The sequence below is a fragment of the Hemiscyllium ocellatum genome, chromosome 22, assembly GCF_020745735.1.
Source record: "Hemiscyllium ocellatum isolate sHemOce1 chromosome 22, sHemOce1.pat.X.cur, whole genome shotgun sequence".
Classification (NCBI taxonomy): domain Eukaryota; kingdom Metazoa; phylum Chordata; class Chondrichthyes; order Orectolobiformes; family Hemiscylliidae; genus Hemiscyllium; species Hemiscyllium ocellatum.
This window is the reverse complement of record NC_083422.1, coordinates 20895118-20912401: the sequence shown is the minus strand read 5'-3', so window position 1 is coordinate 20912401 and position 17284 is coordinate 20895118. Positions and strand designations below refer to the sequence as shown.

Here is a 17284-nt window from a genome sequence, read left to right as displayed (position 1 = left end):
AAATGACCATTGGAATGGAGTTCAATTTAAATAAATGTGAGGCGTTGCATTTTGGTAAGGCAAACACAGGCAGAACTTATACAGTTAATGGTAGGGCCCTTGGGAGTGTCGCCAGGGGGCCTAGGGCTGCAGGTGCATATTTCCTTGTAAGTGGGGTCGCAGGTAAACAGCATGGTGAAGACGGCATTTGGTGTGCTTGCCTTCATTGGCCCATGCATTAAGTATAGAAGTTGGGATGTCATATTGCAGCCGTACAGGTCACTTTTAGAATATTGCATACAATTCTGGTTGCCCTTCTACAGGAAGGATGTTGTTAAACCTGAGAGGCTGCAGAAAAGATTTACAAGGTTATAGCTGGGACTGGGGGGTTTGAGTCAGGGAGAGGCTGAATAGACCGGTGTTTTTCCCCTGGAATGTTGAAGGCTGAGGGTGACCTTTTATAGAGATTTATAAAATCATGAAGGCCGTGGATAGGGTGAATAGCCAAGATCTTTTTTTCCCTTGGATGGGGAGTCCAAAATTAGAGGGTACAGGTTTAAAGGAAAGATTTTAAAAGTTCCTGATGGGTGACTTCTTCAGACAGGATGGTGTGTGAATGGAATGAGCTACCAGAGGAGGTGGTGGAGGCTGGTACAATTAAAACATTTAAAAGGCATCTGGATGGCTATATGAGTAGGAAAGGTTTTAGATGGAACGTGGGCCAAATACTGGTGCATGGGATACTAGGTCAGATTAGGATGTCTGGCTGGCTTGAATGAGTTGGACTGAAGGGTCTGTTTCTATGCTGTATGGCTCCATGACTCTATCTTAGATCAATGTTAATTGTCCTTATTTTGTGTTGTTTTTCTTTAAAAAACGAATGACAATGCCTGTTATTTTCATACATTCATGGACATTGACATATGTGTGACAAATGATCAAACAGGTGGATGACAACTAAATTAGGAGGATGGTAATGGCAAGGGATGGTGAGTCATAATGAAAGAAAGAATGAAGGCTAATAAAGGGACAGGGAAGGGCAAAACTTGGAGAAGTGTGTTGGAAGGGGGTTAGATGAGGGAAATGGGAGTAACAGCTTTTTTAAGTGAGAGAAAGAAGAATACCAGCATTAGCTCAAAGCAAACGGAGATAGAGAACACAAACTATGGGAAAGGAGACAGGTATGTTAACTTGGCAGACAGAAAGAAGATGGGCAGCACAGTGACTCGATGGTTAGTGCTGCTGCCTCATAGTGCCAGGGACCCGGGTTTGATTCCATCCTCAAGCAACTGTCTGTGTGGAGTTTGCACGTTCCTCCCACGTCTGCATGCGTTTTCACCAGGTGCTCGAGTTTCCTCCTACAGCCCAATGATGTGTAGGTTAGGTGGATTGGCCACGCTAAATTGCCCATTGTGTTCAGGGAATTGTAGGTTAGGTGAATGTGCCATGTGAAATGCAGGCATGTGAGGCTGGGGGATGAGGTGTAGGCAGTGGGATCCTCTTTGGAGGATCGGTGGGGACTCAAAGGGTCGAATGGCCTGCTTCCACCCTTCAGGGATTCTGTGATTCAATAATAGCAGCTTAACAGAATTGGAGGTGGAGAAAAACGACAGGTTGAATTATAGGAGAGAGGGGGAGGAAGACCAGTGTTTTGCATTAGCAAAGAGGCTGTGGATTTAGTTAGGATACAGTCTGTGTACTGAGTTCAAAGAAATGGAACACTAACGCAGCAAGAGGTGACTGAGAGTGACTATTGAGGTCTCTTGGATGTGTGATAGGTTTGTGATGAATTGAAAATTCTATTTTTTTCTTCAATTAAAAATCTATTAATTATATAAAAGTTCTAAAAATGCACCAAAATCAATCATTTTTTATGTAAAAAGAGATCAGTACACCTAGTCCCAATTTCGAACTGCACAATAAGCTTTGCACAAAGTTTGGGCTTCCCTTGAAGCTGTAAGTTACTTTCAGGTTTATTCGATGTTCACATGACTCAAGTTACAATTAACTATTTGCTTTCCCATGTCAGGATGGTTCTTCGCTGGCTCAGCTATGTTGGGTGGCATATCAGCTGTTTCGAAGCTGATGGTGGTTGGTGTCTGCTACCTTTCTGATTTGCCTCGTACTCTGTTGGTGAAACAGTCAGAACCCAGTGATGAAGAAGTTGTGTGTTCAGGCCTGTGGCTTGAAGAGAATATTCAGAGTCCACAGTTTATCAGCAGAACTGATCCCTGGTGACGTATTCAAAGTCCTGTTACTCATCATTGGAAAATACTTTCCTGGTACTCAGCTTCTACAGAAGCTAGAGGGTGCCTACCAGAAACTGTGTGGAATAGAAGTAAAATTCAAGGAGTGTACATAATGTATGTTTTTGGTCCCCATGGCAATGTTAATAACTGAGTGCCTGGCAGCTACAATAGCTGCCTAATCTTGCAGGATATTGATGACCATGTGAAAGTCAATTAGCCGCTAGTTAAGACAGAATGCTAACTGCCTACTACTTGCTGTCACCTTTTGTTCAATAAATGTTGGCAACATGCAACATAGGCAACTTTCACACTTGTATACCATGCCTATCTGGGGTCCAGAGGTGCAGGAGGATTTCACTAAGCTCAATAATGAAAAGCTGGGTCTCTTCCAGTCTACATTCTGCCCTTTCTATCCACAAAGCATTCCTGTAATTCCCCCCGTCCAGAATACTCAGCCATCTGACTGCCAGCATGGCAACATGTGGGTCATGTGATATTCACAAACCCAAGCATTACAGCTCCTGGGCTGAAAATGTGTTGCTGGAAAAGCGCAGCAGGTCAGGCAGCATCCAAGGAGCAGGAGATTCGACGTTTCGGGCATAAGCCCTTCTTCAGGAATCCTGAAGCCATTCCTGAAGAAGGGCTTATGCCCGAAACGTCGAATCTCCTGCTCCTTGGATTCCTGAAGAAGGGCTTATGCCCAAAACGTCGAATCTCCTGCCTGACCTGCTGCACTTTTCCAGCAACACATTTTCAGCTCTGATCTCCAGCATCTGCAGACCTCACTTTCTCCTCGAAGATTACAGCTCCTGGACATGCAGTTAACAAGAGAAAATATAATTGTTTAAATCCTGTAAATAGCTGGCATGCAAGATGTGGGAAGACATGATTGAATCTCAAACGTTAGAGCATGGTGCCCTGTTTAAAATCCTCGACTATTTTTGGAATAACTTTAATGGAAAGGTTTTGCACCTGGCTCGCACCCAGGTCTTTATGCCTTCCAATGGAACAAAGACTCAAAAACATCTGTTTTCAACAAATTAAATATTACAATTGACTCAAAGGCCTAGAGAGCTCTTAAATGTGATTTATTCCTTTCTTTGAATGTTACCAGGCTACGCTTGTCTTGGTGTGTAGGTTCAGCTTCAATCTTTGCAGACATTATACCTTCACTCCCACAAACCCTCCCCAGAATTCTATTACAGTACTTGAGCAGGATTACACTCCATTTGATCCTTAATTTTAACATTGATCTTTTTTGAAAAGGCATAGCAACCAGTTTTTCCCAGACAAGATTGTACTTGCAGATTGAACACTGGTTACTGTTTGGTTAGCTTAATTTATTTGCTATGTACAGGAGTTGAATGCAGGCCAGATATAAATGATTCTATTTGTCAGGTAAAGAACGGAGCTGAGCATGTGCAGTTTTAACATAAACATGTTCATTATTCTGCATGCATGGAAGGCAATTTTTTTCTGAAGAAATTGTTAGGAGATTTTTGTTTCCTTGATGGAATGTGGGCATCACTGGCTATGTCAGTATTTATTGCCCATCCCCATAATCTGAGTGGCTTGTTCGGGTCATTTCAGAGGACAGTTAAAAGTCAATCATTTTGCTGGGAGTCTGGAGTAACATGTAGGCCAGACCGGGTAAGAATGGCAGATTTCCTTCCCGAAAGGGGATTAATGAATTAAATAGGTTTTTAACCACAATCAATTGATTTAAATGGTCACAATTAAGTTAACTTCTTTTTCAATTTTTTTTTAAACTGTGCCTTTTTTTTGTGAATTTATTGTGAACTATTATTTCAGTGACATTACTGCCTCCCCTAGTCACTACTTGAAGTGTTGTTTAGAGAGAGAGAGTATGTAGAAAGATAATAACGATTCCACTCATTAAAATATTCAGAACAATTATGTAAATAATTTCTGTTTTGGGCCTAATTGTATATTTAGCCATTTCTCCTATGTGACAAACTTTTGTTCTGGGCATCACTTATTTGGTGATACCCAATGTCCTGTTATCATCATGGACTTCCTAAACACTTACTCCACTTGAAAATTAACAAAACATCCCAAATATTTGAAGATTGACGACATTAGCATTCATTAAGTTATAAGCGAATGAATGCGATGGTAGTGATAGCATAAAAGAACAAATAGAATTTTTTAATGTATACACATTACGAAGATGAATTTCTGATGTGTGTATGAACACTGGATCAGTCAATGCCTGTTATTTGATAAGCATGATAGCACCACCCAATGAACATGTCTATGTGAACAATCAGATGCATATCTATTGATTGTCTTTTGCTGGGTTTTGTTTGGAAGGTGGAATATTTGCTGGAACACTGGATAATCCTTATTAAACTGGAGAGGATTCAGAAAAAATTTCAGGATGTTACTGGGAATGGAGGTTTGAGGTATAAAAATTGATTGGATAGGCTGTGATTTTTTTCATTGGAGTGTAGGAGGTTGAGAGGTGACCTTATTGACGTTTATAAAATCATGAGGGGCATAAAAAATAAGGTGAATGACAGGGGTCTTTTTCCCTGGAATGGGGGAGTTCCAAACTAGAGGGCATATTTTTAAGCTGAGACAAGAAAGATTTAAAAACTACTTGAGAGGCAACTTTTTTATGCAGAAAATAGTTTGTGTGTGGAATGAACTGCCAGAGGAAGTGGTAGATGTAGGTACATTTAAAAGAACTTTGGACAAGTTCATGAATAAGAAAGGTTAGGAGGGAATTGGACCAAGAGCAGGCAGGTGGGACTAGTTTAGTTTGGGAACATGATCAGTGTGGACTGGTTGAACCAAAGGGTCTGTTTCCATGCTGTATGACTCTTTGACTGTGACTCATGCATTGGCTGGAGTGTTGACAAGAACCCCACAGCACCAGTACTTTCAGGCTCATTACTGGGCTTTTACCAAGGTCCTATATCCACATGAGCCCTTCCATCGATATGGAAAAGAGATAGGGGGACTTGGTGTTGCAGAGGGGTGTGGACAGTAAAGGAGGGGAGGTGTTCACAGTGGGTACCCTAAGTACTGCCATGCAGTTATATTTTTGTTTATTTTAAAAGGCCTGGAAATATCCGTCAAGATGATTTATGCAAAACTAGTGTCTGCTTTGGTTCATATCTGATCAAATATCTCTTCCATATTGAATGAAGGTTCTGCATTTAATATGTCATTATTCTGGTTACTTATTCATTGGAGTATCTTTTGTTTTGGCAGTACCAAGAAATCAAAATAGGGCCAGTGTGGTTTACCAACATATACCCACATTATGATCTCCCCCATTTCTCCATCATCTTGTTCATACACATAGAAGCCATCCTCATGATCTGAACACAAGATTATTTGTTGTTCACTTAGAATCTGGGAATATTCTTCTCACTTTCCTGCTTGTTTGCACTTTTCCCCTGTCAAGACCCCATGCTTACTCATGCTTCACTACTGAAGCCTTCACGATCTACTTCCTTTTGAAGGTACACTGTCATTAAGGATTCGGTGAGGAGGAAGCAAGAATTACACATCTTAGCTGCAGCCAGGCAGCTTAGCCTGACTGAGTCAAGGCCCAATTCAATACTTCAGTGCACTATAGGAAGGTAACACTCTGCTCTTTGTGCCTTGCACCAACCTGCACACCAACCAACAGTCTAACCCATCAGCCTTTGAAAAACATCCAAAACCATTGTCACTTAAACTTTGAAAACTGCTGCTTTTCCTCTGGTTGGTGGTCTTGTTGGTTGTCTGTAATGTTTTCCTTAGTAAAAACAGAAAGGGGTGATGAAGGAAACTGCTTGTAATCTACACTTCTGTTCATTCAGCTGTCTGAATCCAAATCGTGGTCACAGTGACTACAAGTATAGGGGGTTCTCCTTATTTAGCTCTTCTTCAAGAGCAGCACTATTTCCTTGTGATCAGCCATGTGAGTTTACGTGATGATGCAGAGTTAACAAATTCTAGTGAAGAGGAACCGCTGTCTCAACCAGTTCAATGGCCAGTTGTGCTCTTGCAACAACATTGCCACTGGGACTTAAAGAGGGAGTTCACACCTTTTGGAGCACCTCAGATTGACACAAGATGCCCCACTAGGTGGCATCCCCACCCCACTCTATGTACAAGGTCACTAGCTCTTGCAATACAGTCCTGGCCACAGGAATAGCCCAGCGGCAGCAGGAGGAAGTCCTTAAGTTGCCAGCAATTGGTAATTAGCACAAGGTTGGCAACTCTCTTTTTCTCCTCATAGCCACTGCCTGATCAAATGAAAGTCTCCGGGATTTTCAGTTTTCAATTCAGCTTTCCCATTTCTGCGGTATTTCACTTTGATTATAGTCTAAAACGTTCGTTTATATTTTTCCAACATTATTGCTGTATGACTGCTATATGTTTGCAGAAAAATCTATTTATATTTCAGTCTTCCAATGATTACTTTTCTTGCTATCTATTCACACATTACATCAAAATTGCTTTACTAACCACAGCAAAACTAGTGTGTCATTCTTCCTTGATTACAATGTACTGCCTTATTTTGGGGGCTCCAAGTGTTTTAATACAATCCTGGTTAGGTCATAGTGCTCACACTATGGGCTGAATTCAGCAGTCGACGCTCAACAATTTTCCGTGCGATTTTTGGGCTTCACAGAGCTTGTCCCCTTCTCTAATTCTCCAGCCACCTGAAGGCAGGTCTGATACACAGTGCAGTACAACCACCACTATGGCGCGTAAATAGATCTTGAATCCACCCCAGCCTCACCATCAATCTTGTTTCAATTTCTCCCCCAACAGGGGGGTCTGAGCCACCGTAACAACATGACCCTTTATTTGTTTGTTATTATCCAGAGCAAATGGGGAGTGATGGTAGAGACTGCAATTATCTTTCTTCGTGTGGCTGACCAGGAATGGGTCTTGGTTATACAAATTTGTACTTGACTTGTTTGACTGTCTTATGAGCACACATTCCTTGGTTACCAAGTCTTGGAGGCAGACTTGAACCTAGGCTTCTGGCCCCAAGGCAGCGATGTGACCCACTGTGCGTCAGGATTTCCGGGGAACTGGTAAAGTGAGGGTAATACCCCTCCCCCAAACAGGCATCCTCATGGAATTCCTGTTCCTTAATGGTGAAAATTGGCAATCCCATTCCACCATCATTAAAATGTGAAACCAGGACCTAATTGGATGCTGTTAGAATAAATAGGCACTAGGTTGACAGCGAAATAGCTTGGCAGTTCATGGATGGAAGGGCATTGGATAGACACCCAGGGTTGAAGGCTGAGGAAGAAGAAATGGCCCATTTCCCTCCTCTTCCCCCATTGAAGCTTTGCAACTGGCTACTCCTAAAGAAATGGCCCTATGGCATATTGTTAAGTCCTTCTCCCACTTGACTGCCTGAAGCACAAGAGGCAGGGCTGGAGCAAATCTCAAAGTGTGTATCTGTTTTCTGACATCAACCAAAAAGGGCTGGGTTCAGGACGTGCCCATGCCTTCCTCCTGAGAAACTCCACAGCAGAAAGATGATTTAGAACTGTGTTTCTCTCCAGAATCTGCCTGATGTATGGGGCAGAATTTTTAACACATCATGAGGGTAGAACAAAAACAAACAAGCAAGCACGTAATGTTATATTCCAGATCAATCTGCCAGTTTACTAGAGACATCTCACTGCCTCAAGCAGAGTCTGTCATGAGTTCAAGGCCAATTGGAATTTTCCCAAGGCACATTTTGAGGCCTATGTGGCATCTCCTCCATTTGGGGGGGCCGGGCAGTTATGGCAATTTTGTAATTCAAAAGTTTTAAATTAGTGGGATCTCAGTATGACATTCTCTCACTCTTTTTGTCCTACCTGTCAACAGGTTACAGCCCCTTCACATAGAGGGCCATTCAGCTTAGAGAGCTCACCTGCTGTTCACATTAGATGGTGAGTGTAACACAGTCAGCCAGGTGTACCTCATAGAATAGGGGTTTCCTGACTGGGGCTGTGAATCTGATTCAATCAGGGAACCCGGCTGACAGATACAACCAGGAGCGTCAGAGGTTCTGTTCACCTGAGGGCTGGCTCTGAGGAAGCCAGACCAGTGTCCAGTGTTATGCATGTGTAAATAAAGGGTGACTTGGTGATGGGATTTTGACCCCTATGGAGTTAATTCATTGACCATATCCTCCAGTCTCCATTTAACTAATTCATGGAAAGACACTGCTGGGTGGAGTTGGCTTTCCAACCCAAAAGCCTACTTCTGGATTTTCATTCACATAATCTATAAAAGAGCACCAAGTGATAGGGGGAAGTGTATAATCGCAAGCCTTCCTGGAATTTTGCCTTTATAACACACCCACAATTGTCAGGCTTCACTTCACTCGTAATCATTTGTGTAAACAAGGAAGTTTCTGTCACAGCCTCAACCCTAATTGTAAGTGCCGTGCTGCTTTGGTTTTACCTCAATGAAGCCTTCAAAACCTTTATATTATTACTTTTTTTCCAAAACCTATGCTGCAAGAATGCCAACGGAGACAACTTTCTAAAAACAATGTTCAGACTTCCTCGTTCTGCTTTCTTTCCACAAGTGGTTTTATCTACTAATGCATACGGAGAGCCACAGGCTATCTGTGTTACCAGCAAGTGCAGAAATACTCGTCAACAACCAAGTGCAAAGTAACTCTGTAAGATGAAAGGTGTAAGGTATGCCTGATTTCTGATTTTATTGAGTAAATGGATAAACAATTGTGAAGCAAAATATCAAATATTGTTTATTGCAATGCAACCTCCTCCTGTATATAATCAAATATTAATTTTGGTGATCAGTATTAGCTTTAATGGAAAATTCAAATTTTACCTAACTGCTGAATTTGGATCACTTTGACTTTAAATGCCAATTCTTCAAAACAACATGTGTGAAAATGTGTCTGATCTAACTTGGATCTAACTGTACTTATCTTTAGCTGTAGTTTTGTTGGAAGCTTATTTGGTATTTGACTAGTGACAAGAGAAAAAGTAGGAGAAAAGTTGGAAGATGATGTTGAATCTTAGGCTGGCTGAGGGATTGGAGGATTCTAATTCCTGAAAACAACACTACAGTGTTCTGTTGATGTGCATTTCTCCCCATTTCATTGAATGAAACTTGTCTTTGAAGGTGCACTTTAGAAATATAAAAGGCATGACTGTCTCAATTTCCTCTTTGAATCTCGTTCTTTCATAGTTCAATCTGTCTTTGCTTGATAGGGCTGCTTTCATTAGAAAATGAACGACGATTCAGACAAATGGAGAGGTTGAGAAAGAATACTTCATGGTAACCTCAGTCAAATGGAAAGCATATTTCCCTCCTTTGTCTCCCCTCTCCTTCAAGCAGTCTCACTGAATTTGACAGTGATGGGGAGCTCTTAACCAGGAGCAAGCGCTGCTGCGCTGTTCTTGTTACTTGATGACTCTGTGTTTCAGCAAATTAATGAAAAGCTCACAAGCTAAGAGAACCCAATCTCTTCTTTTGTTCTGCCAGTCTGTGCTAACCCTTCGTGATCAGTACTCATTATGTTCTCTTGTATTCTTCTCAAGCTGTGACGTCTGAGACTTTGATGGTTAAGAGGTAGCAAACTGCAATGAATTGGATCAATTGTGTGCTTTAAAATTCCTTGTCATCTCAATGATGACAATCTGGACAGGTTATTTAGATTTGTCTTCAGTCTCCTAAATATGGAAGTTTGAATGCTGAAAACATTTCAATACCACCGTTTTGCCCAAGGTGGTATATTAGTGGTTTCTGCAATAATTGCATCTCACAATCCAAAACCAAACTAGGCAAGAGAAAGGAGACCCGTGTTTGATTAACCTTCTGAAGAGGTATCAAAAGCAATGGCAAGACTTCATATGTGGAAAAAGGATCGAAGAAATCAGCCATGATCATTGTTATAAAGTGTGGATGTTGAATGGGGACTTGGATACAATGCCCATAGGTGGTTAAATAGCTTAGATGGTTAGAGTGTGGTGCTAAAATTGTGTGTCCAATCTCCATACTGGCCAATGTTGCTGGTTTCTTCCCCACACTTTTTAGTTCTGAAGGAGATTGACAAAGTAAACGTAGAAAGGATGCTTCCTCACATGGCGAAATCAAGAACAAAAGGTCATAATTTTAGGATAAAACATGACAGATTTAAAACGAGGTTGAGGAGAATTTACTTCACGCAAAGGGTCGTCTGCCAATGGAATTCACTACCTCAGAGTGCGGTGGATGCTGGGGCATCGATTAAATTTAAGAAGGAGATAGATTTTTAATTAGTAATAAGTTGAAGGGTTATGGAGAGTAGGTAGGAAAGTGGAGTTGAGGTTAAGATGAGCTTAGTCTGATCACATTGAATGGGGGGGGCTGGTTCGAGGGGCTGAATTGCTGCCTCCTGCTCCTATATATATTCTTACATTCTTAATTTAAGGTATTGGAAAGTGGTCTGAGACTGGGAAACTCAATATAGAGACAAAAGAAGATAATTAGGCAAAGAGAATAAACAGGCATTGTGGTTCAACTTGGTGATACAGTTTTCTCCTTTTGAGTCACAGATTTAAAGACATGGCTAGAAGTGAGTAAAAGATTCTTCCAAATGTTAGTATATGAAAGAGTCTGAAAATTCAAGTATAAGACCTCACTTGGTATTTCTTACCCCTGGGGTTTTCAGGGTTACAGGAATGAGTGGGCACTTATGATTGTATTTTCATAATGAAAGAATAAGTCTTCAACTTAACCAAACTGGCCTCAAAATTCTCATTCAAACTTGGCCTCATTTTCACCAGAGATGGAATAAGGGTTGTACTTTGTTATTTAATTAGCCACCACCATTAAGAACCAAATGTAACAGAGCTGTAGAACTTGGATCAGATCCATTTGTTGTGGAATTCCTCAACTCAAAGAACATGCTGTGCCCTTGCCCCCCTCGGTGTTTGCTCCAAGTAGGATGGGGAGTTATTAGCCAAGGGAAGAGAGAAGATCTGTAGCTGGTATTGAACAGCTGCTTTCCTGGCCTGTTGCAATGATTGTATGGAGTCTGCAATCAACATTGATGACTCTCGGGGTAGCTTCTTCTTGACTGTACACCATGCGCTGCCACCTCTGGTGTGTTTGTCCTACCTGGCAGTACTGATGGTGTTTGCTGGGATATTGTATGTTAGAAGTTTGATTGCATGAGTATGACTGCCAGGATGTTGTTTGACAAGTCTGAGAGTCTGACCAATTTATGAATTTTATATGATTATAGAGGATTGCTTTGTATCTATGTCAGTACCAGGTGGTCTGTCCGATTTCTGTTCTTTATTTAGGCTTCATAGCAGTTTGATACAACAGAGTAGCTCAGAAGGGTGGCATGGTGGCTCAGTAGTTAGCACCGCTTCACAGCACCAGGGATACTGGTTTGATTGCGGTGTTTAGACGTTCTCCCCGTGTTGCCGGGCACTCCAGTTTCCTCCCATAGTCCAAGGATGTGCAGGTTGGGTGGATTGGCCATGCTAAATTGCCCCATACTGCCCAGGGATGTGCAGACTAGATGGATTAGGCTTGAGAAATGCAGGGTAATGGGACCGGGGTGGGTCTGAGCGGAATGCTCTTTGGCGAGTCGGTGTGAACTTGATGGACCAAGTCGCATGCTTCCAAGCTGCAGGAATTCTATGATTCTCCAATTAAAGAGTCCACCACTTTGCTGTGCATCACTTGGAGGCCAGACCACATTAATGAACCAGATGGATTTTTTTAAACTAACAATTATCAATAGTTACATAGCTGCCTTTAGGCTAGCTAATTTTTTCTAGATTTTATTGGAGTCCGATTTCAGAATTTGCTATGGGGCTCTAGATTATGCTATTCCTGTGACACTCCCAATATTCCACCACCTCAACTTGATTGCACATCCTCTCTAGGCCCATGGATTCCTCTTGTGGGAATATTTAGAATTTATTGGTACTTTCCTTTTTAAAAAAAAAGGAATCATCTGTTAAGACAAGAGTTAGGAGCATGTTTTCCTCCCTCCGAAAGAGTTGTTTGTCTTTGGAATGCTGTTCCTCAAAGAATGGTGGAAGTGAACACTTTGAATACTTTTAAGGCAGATGCAGATGGATTTGTAATAAGGAAAGGGGCTAGTACAAATGTGGATTAATAAGATCAGCCATAATCTTATTGAATGGCGGAGCAGTTTCAAGGAGTGAGGAGCAAGTAGCTGACTCGTGCTCCGAATTTATGTGTTTGCCTGTAGGTGCATGAATACAAATCTTTGAAGGTAGTGGTACAAGTCAAGGCTGTTAAAAGGCATATGGAATCATTCATTTTATGAACAGATGATGAACATGAGCAAAAAAAATCATCACGCTCATCTATTTTTGTAGCACTGGAGTATTTACTATTTTTCAAAGAAATCAAAAGCTTTTCTTGGTTTCTTCTGTTGGGTTGGGGGCAAGGTGAGGATGGAGGAGAAAAGCCAGGTTGGAAGGCAATTTGGAGACCTCTCATAATTTAAAAATAAAAATTGTGAAGTGATTATGTGCAATTATTCCCATTTTTGGAAACCTCTAAATAGAAAAAGCTGAAAGGCTTCAGAACTTCAAACATCTACAGTGCCTGCAATGGCTAGGCCCTGGGATTTCCCTTGTCATAAAATTTGAGCAGCTTGGTTCTATACTTATTGACTTATACAAGAATGAGAAGTGGCCTAATTAAAACATCATAAAGGGATGTTTCCACTCATGGGGGAGTTTAGAATGAAGAGACACCATTTCAAAATAAAAGTATCACATTTAAGGCAGAGATGAGGAGGAATTTTGTCTTGGAGAGAGTTATTAACATTTGGATTTCTCTTCCTCAGCAACCAGTCGAGGAATCATTGAAAATATTCCTGGCTGACTTCAGTAGGGTTTTGATTGCCAAAGGAGTCAAGAGTTATGGGAGCGGCCAAGCAGTGTTAAGGCCACAATGTTATCAAATGTTAGAGCGGACTCAATGACTCAGTTTTGTTTTATGTTCCTACTTCCTAGGCCATCAATCAACATTTAATATGCACCATCCACAGTCACTCAAAACAATGGATGATTGACTACACAAATAATGTAAAAGTTCCTGTTTCTGCAGTGTGCTGTATTTGGAAAGGAAAAGGCTAAATAAGAGAAGCTAATAAGATATTGAAAAGTTATTCACTCACTGTATAGAGGTTAACAAAGTTAATTTACTAAAATTATGACATTATTTTAGCTTTAATATTGGCAATGTATTAAAGTAATAGGAGAAAATCTGTAGCTATGAAGAAGTAGGAACATTGGATCTGTTGAACGTCAGTGTGATCAACATACAAATGCATGCAAATTGTTTCAGAAGAATTATCGTTAAATGCATCATGTCACAATTACTGTTATGCAGCAGCAGTTTGTAGTTGTCCAAGGTTGCATTAGCTTTCGGAGGAGCTATAAACTGACACTTGTTTTGTGTTGTCTATGTGTTATTGATTGAAAGTTCACTGTTCTTTTCCACAAAATGTAGCATGGATATTGCAATTAGTAGTCACTTTATTTTGAAGCATATTCTGTAGCTCTTCAATTAAATTATCAGGTCCAGACTACGGATGTCCAATTCACTGCTAAATACAGCATGCTTTTCTATGGTTTATAGACACATATTTGGGCTCGTTCCTTTAAACTGATGCTGTGGCTTCATGTTTGGAAAGCTGCTGAATGGCATTTTTTTGTGAGTGCCTAAAAAGATTGTTTCACCTTTGTCACCCTTTCTACTGCAAAACAGTAGTTACTGAGATTTATATTTCCCTGAACATTTTTATTGGTGTTAAATTTATTGATGACTAGATAAAAAAGTGTAGAGCCAGCAAAGTTACATTGCAAAAACTAACTTCTAGCATAAAGGTTTATATTTTACAGTTTTAAGGTAAAAATTGCTAACATTTTGGAAAAAGAGATTTAAGAGTCATAAATACACAGAAAATTGTGCAGCATTTTATGGATAAAGATTGGGGGTCATGAGTACAAATCCAAACACAAATATGAAAATAGATCGCATTGAGTGTTAAGAAACAACCAGCAAAGTGACTAGGGTTAAAGTTAAAAATCACACCACACCAGGTTACAATCCAACAGGTTTAATTAGAAGCATACTAGCTTTTGGAACGATGTTCCTTCATCAGGTGGTAGTGGTAGTGGTAACTAGGGTTAAAGTAAGAGTTGAATCAATGATCAGAGATTGGTAGATTTCATTCCCAGCAGTGACTAAGGAAGCCTGTACAGTGATTGAAGCCAAGGGGAGTAGTAAGACTGGGCACGATTCGACCAAATTCTTCAGTGTTATTCAAAACAATCACCCAACAAGAGAGCTGAATACGATGAAAGTATGGAGCAATTATATTTTTTGTAAAATATAACAATCAAAATCATGTTCTGGATTTAGCTGTATGATTACATAACCACAGTACTGAATGAAAGCAATGAAATGTAGCAGATAATACTCATGTGCTGTTTTAATTCTCTCAATAATTATCACCATAGTAACGTGAGCACTTCACATTTATAAACTTCAAGGTGGGGGGAATCCAGCTAATCTGTCTTTGTTGTTCTAATAGTTGAAGTAGAATTCGAAATAAATGTGATAAACTCCACTATGATTTACAAGCACTGACATTTTTTTTATTTGAAGATATAAGAACGAAGTGCTCTATTCCACACTTTCCGTTCATTTTGAGTTATCAGACATTCTGCATACCATCTCCTTCTCTCAATTACAGTGTTTGGGTTTTGTCTCACTAGAGGTTCTGTGTTTCTTGCTTCAGAGTTTCATTGTCAAAATCTGAAACAATATCTCTAGTCTGTCCATTTATTAGTCTTCTAATAAGACCAGCAAATGTCACATTGTTAAATCTGGTTTGTCAAGATTTAGTGCATTCTGTTTTAGGTTTCCCTGATGTCTAAAATGTCATTGCCAGATGACCATTCTCTAGGAAGTATGATACTAAACCTTTTCAAAATAGCAATGAGAAAGCGAAACTAATGGCTTTAGGTTATAGTCAATATTCCTTCTAAATTGTGCACATATCCAACCCTCAGTGAATAGAGGACAGACAGGCTGTGCAAGATCAGAGTTTTACAGATGAAGATATATGTGCCCCAATTTTATAGAAAATGTGCAGTATAACAAAAATTCATGCACAGAAGGAAATTAGGTGCTCCGGTTTCCTCCCACAGTCCAAAGATGTGCGGGTCAGGTGAATTGGCCATGCTAAATTGACCGTAGTGTTAGGTAAGGAGTAAATGTACGGGTATGGGTGGTTTATGGGTCGGTGTGGACTTGTTGGGCCGAAGGGCCTGTTTCCACGCTGTAAGTAATCTAATCTAATCTAGAGTGAGCATTGGCTGTACTGTAACATCATTAACTGATACTGCTTTGCTTAGATGGCCATAAACACTGTAGTGGTCAAGAATGCAGCACACTCCCACCTTCTCAAAGGCAACTGAGGTTGGGCAGCAAGTACTGGCATAGATAGTGACGCCCACATACCATAAAGATCGAGTAAGATTGAGTAGACAAAAACAAATGAACTTTCATAATAACGATGGCATATACTGAGAACTGATGCATGTAATACACCATTTGTGTCAAAATTCCAACAGCATTACTATGTAAAACTGAATCATCCTTTCACAATCATGGAGTCACACAGCTATTGTATGAAACCTTTGTCACTTATTGTAAGAAATTCACTGCCAAATTTTTCTTAGGTCCACAGAACGTACGTGTCAGGACAGCTGCAATGTATTTACAGAACAAGATAGACAAGCAGATCCAGTCACACCAGTCAGGCATCACAAAATAAACATCATCCCCAGTCACAGCCATGAAATCCAGGTGTCACATGGTACTAAAGACCTAACTGCTTTATAGTGACAGACTAATGGGGTGTCCATAAGCATTTTTTGTTTCTTGATGCCAAGAAACCTCGATAGTATCAGCACCTCAAACAGAAAGGTATTCTCTCTTGATTAAATGGAATATTTATCTTTTGCCTCAAAATTAGTAATCATTTATATATCCGTTAGATAGGACTGTTCACAATGGATGGCTCTCTCTATTTATGACTGAAGTGCAAAATGAGTTGCTCATTGAAATATTTTTTTCCCATTCTTGTGATGTGAGTGGCATTAGCAAGTTCAGCATTTCATGCCCATCCTTACATGGCCTTGAGAAGAGTTGGAGAGGCCACTTCTTGAATCACTGCAATTCATGGAAAAGATTCACAAATTGTTACAGCCCAGGAGGAGTGGTGAAGGAGATAGCAGTTTTGATGCATCCAAGTGGTTTGCCGGACCATTCCAGGGAGCAGTTACAGTCGGCTCTGCTATAATGCAGTAGGTTCTCTTCTCGTGCAACCCTGTGTTATAAGAAAATTGTGTAATAGCAGCTAAAGATACCAGCTCTTTTTTTTATTCCAGATTTTTATCTTAATTGACACAGTTTACATTTCCCAGCTGTCATTGTGGGATTTAACCAGAAGTGCTGGATTGTCATCTTTGTGGTGGATGGTAAGAGTTTCCAGAGAAATTCCTGACCTGATGCCTGTCCACCTCAGGAGAAATACAGCAAATATTTTCATTTTGGGGGGGACGATGGGTGGGAAATGCAGGCAAGGGCTGCAGTCAGGACTGCCAACACTGGAGTTTGGAGATGGCCACCAGAGGCCGCTAAGTACTGAAGTCTGATGTTTAAACGACCACCTTTTGTATTGTTATTAGGAAAACAACAAGTCCCTATCGTCCTTACACCACCTGATACACATGACCATGCCTTATTCATGCCACTTCATGTTAACCAGTTACACTACATGGTCCCTCATAGCCCTCCATGCTAAGCTCTACACCACCCCCACCGCACCATCCTTCACAACTCCTCGTGCTATGGCACTTCTATATCCATTTAACGAATTTGGAGAGAATCAAAGAATTGCATTATCACAACAGGATGTGTTTAACAAAGTTCTCTTTTTTTTAAAAGAAGTGTTTCAAAAAGTTATTAATTTATAACTTTCCACTGCCTTC

General features: G+C 40.5%; 1 protein-coding gene across 5 annotated transcripts in view; it reads left to right on the top strand.

The window, feature by feature from the left end:
* blnk (B cell linker) overlaps positions 1-17284 on the top strand; it is a 203563-nt gene that overhangs the window by 45037 nt on the left and 141242 nt on the right. For 2 of the 5 annotated variants that reach the window (XM_060841942.1, XM_060841941.1), the window contains exon 1: positions 8590-8911. The exons of the other annotated variants lie outside the window; for them this stretch is intronic. In XM_060841942.1, the coding sequence (XP_060697925.1) occupies positions 8898-8911 (14 nt within the window). In that variant the 5' untranslated portion in view covers positions 8590-8897. Of the gene's footprint in view, positions 1-8589; positions 8912-17284 lie in introns of those variants that run through there. 5 annotated transcript variants of the gene reach the window in all.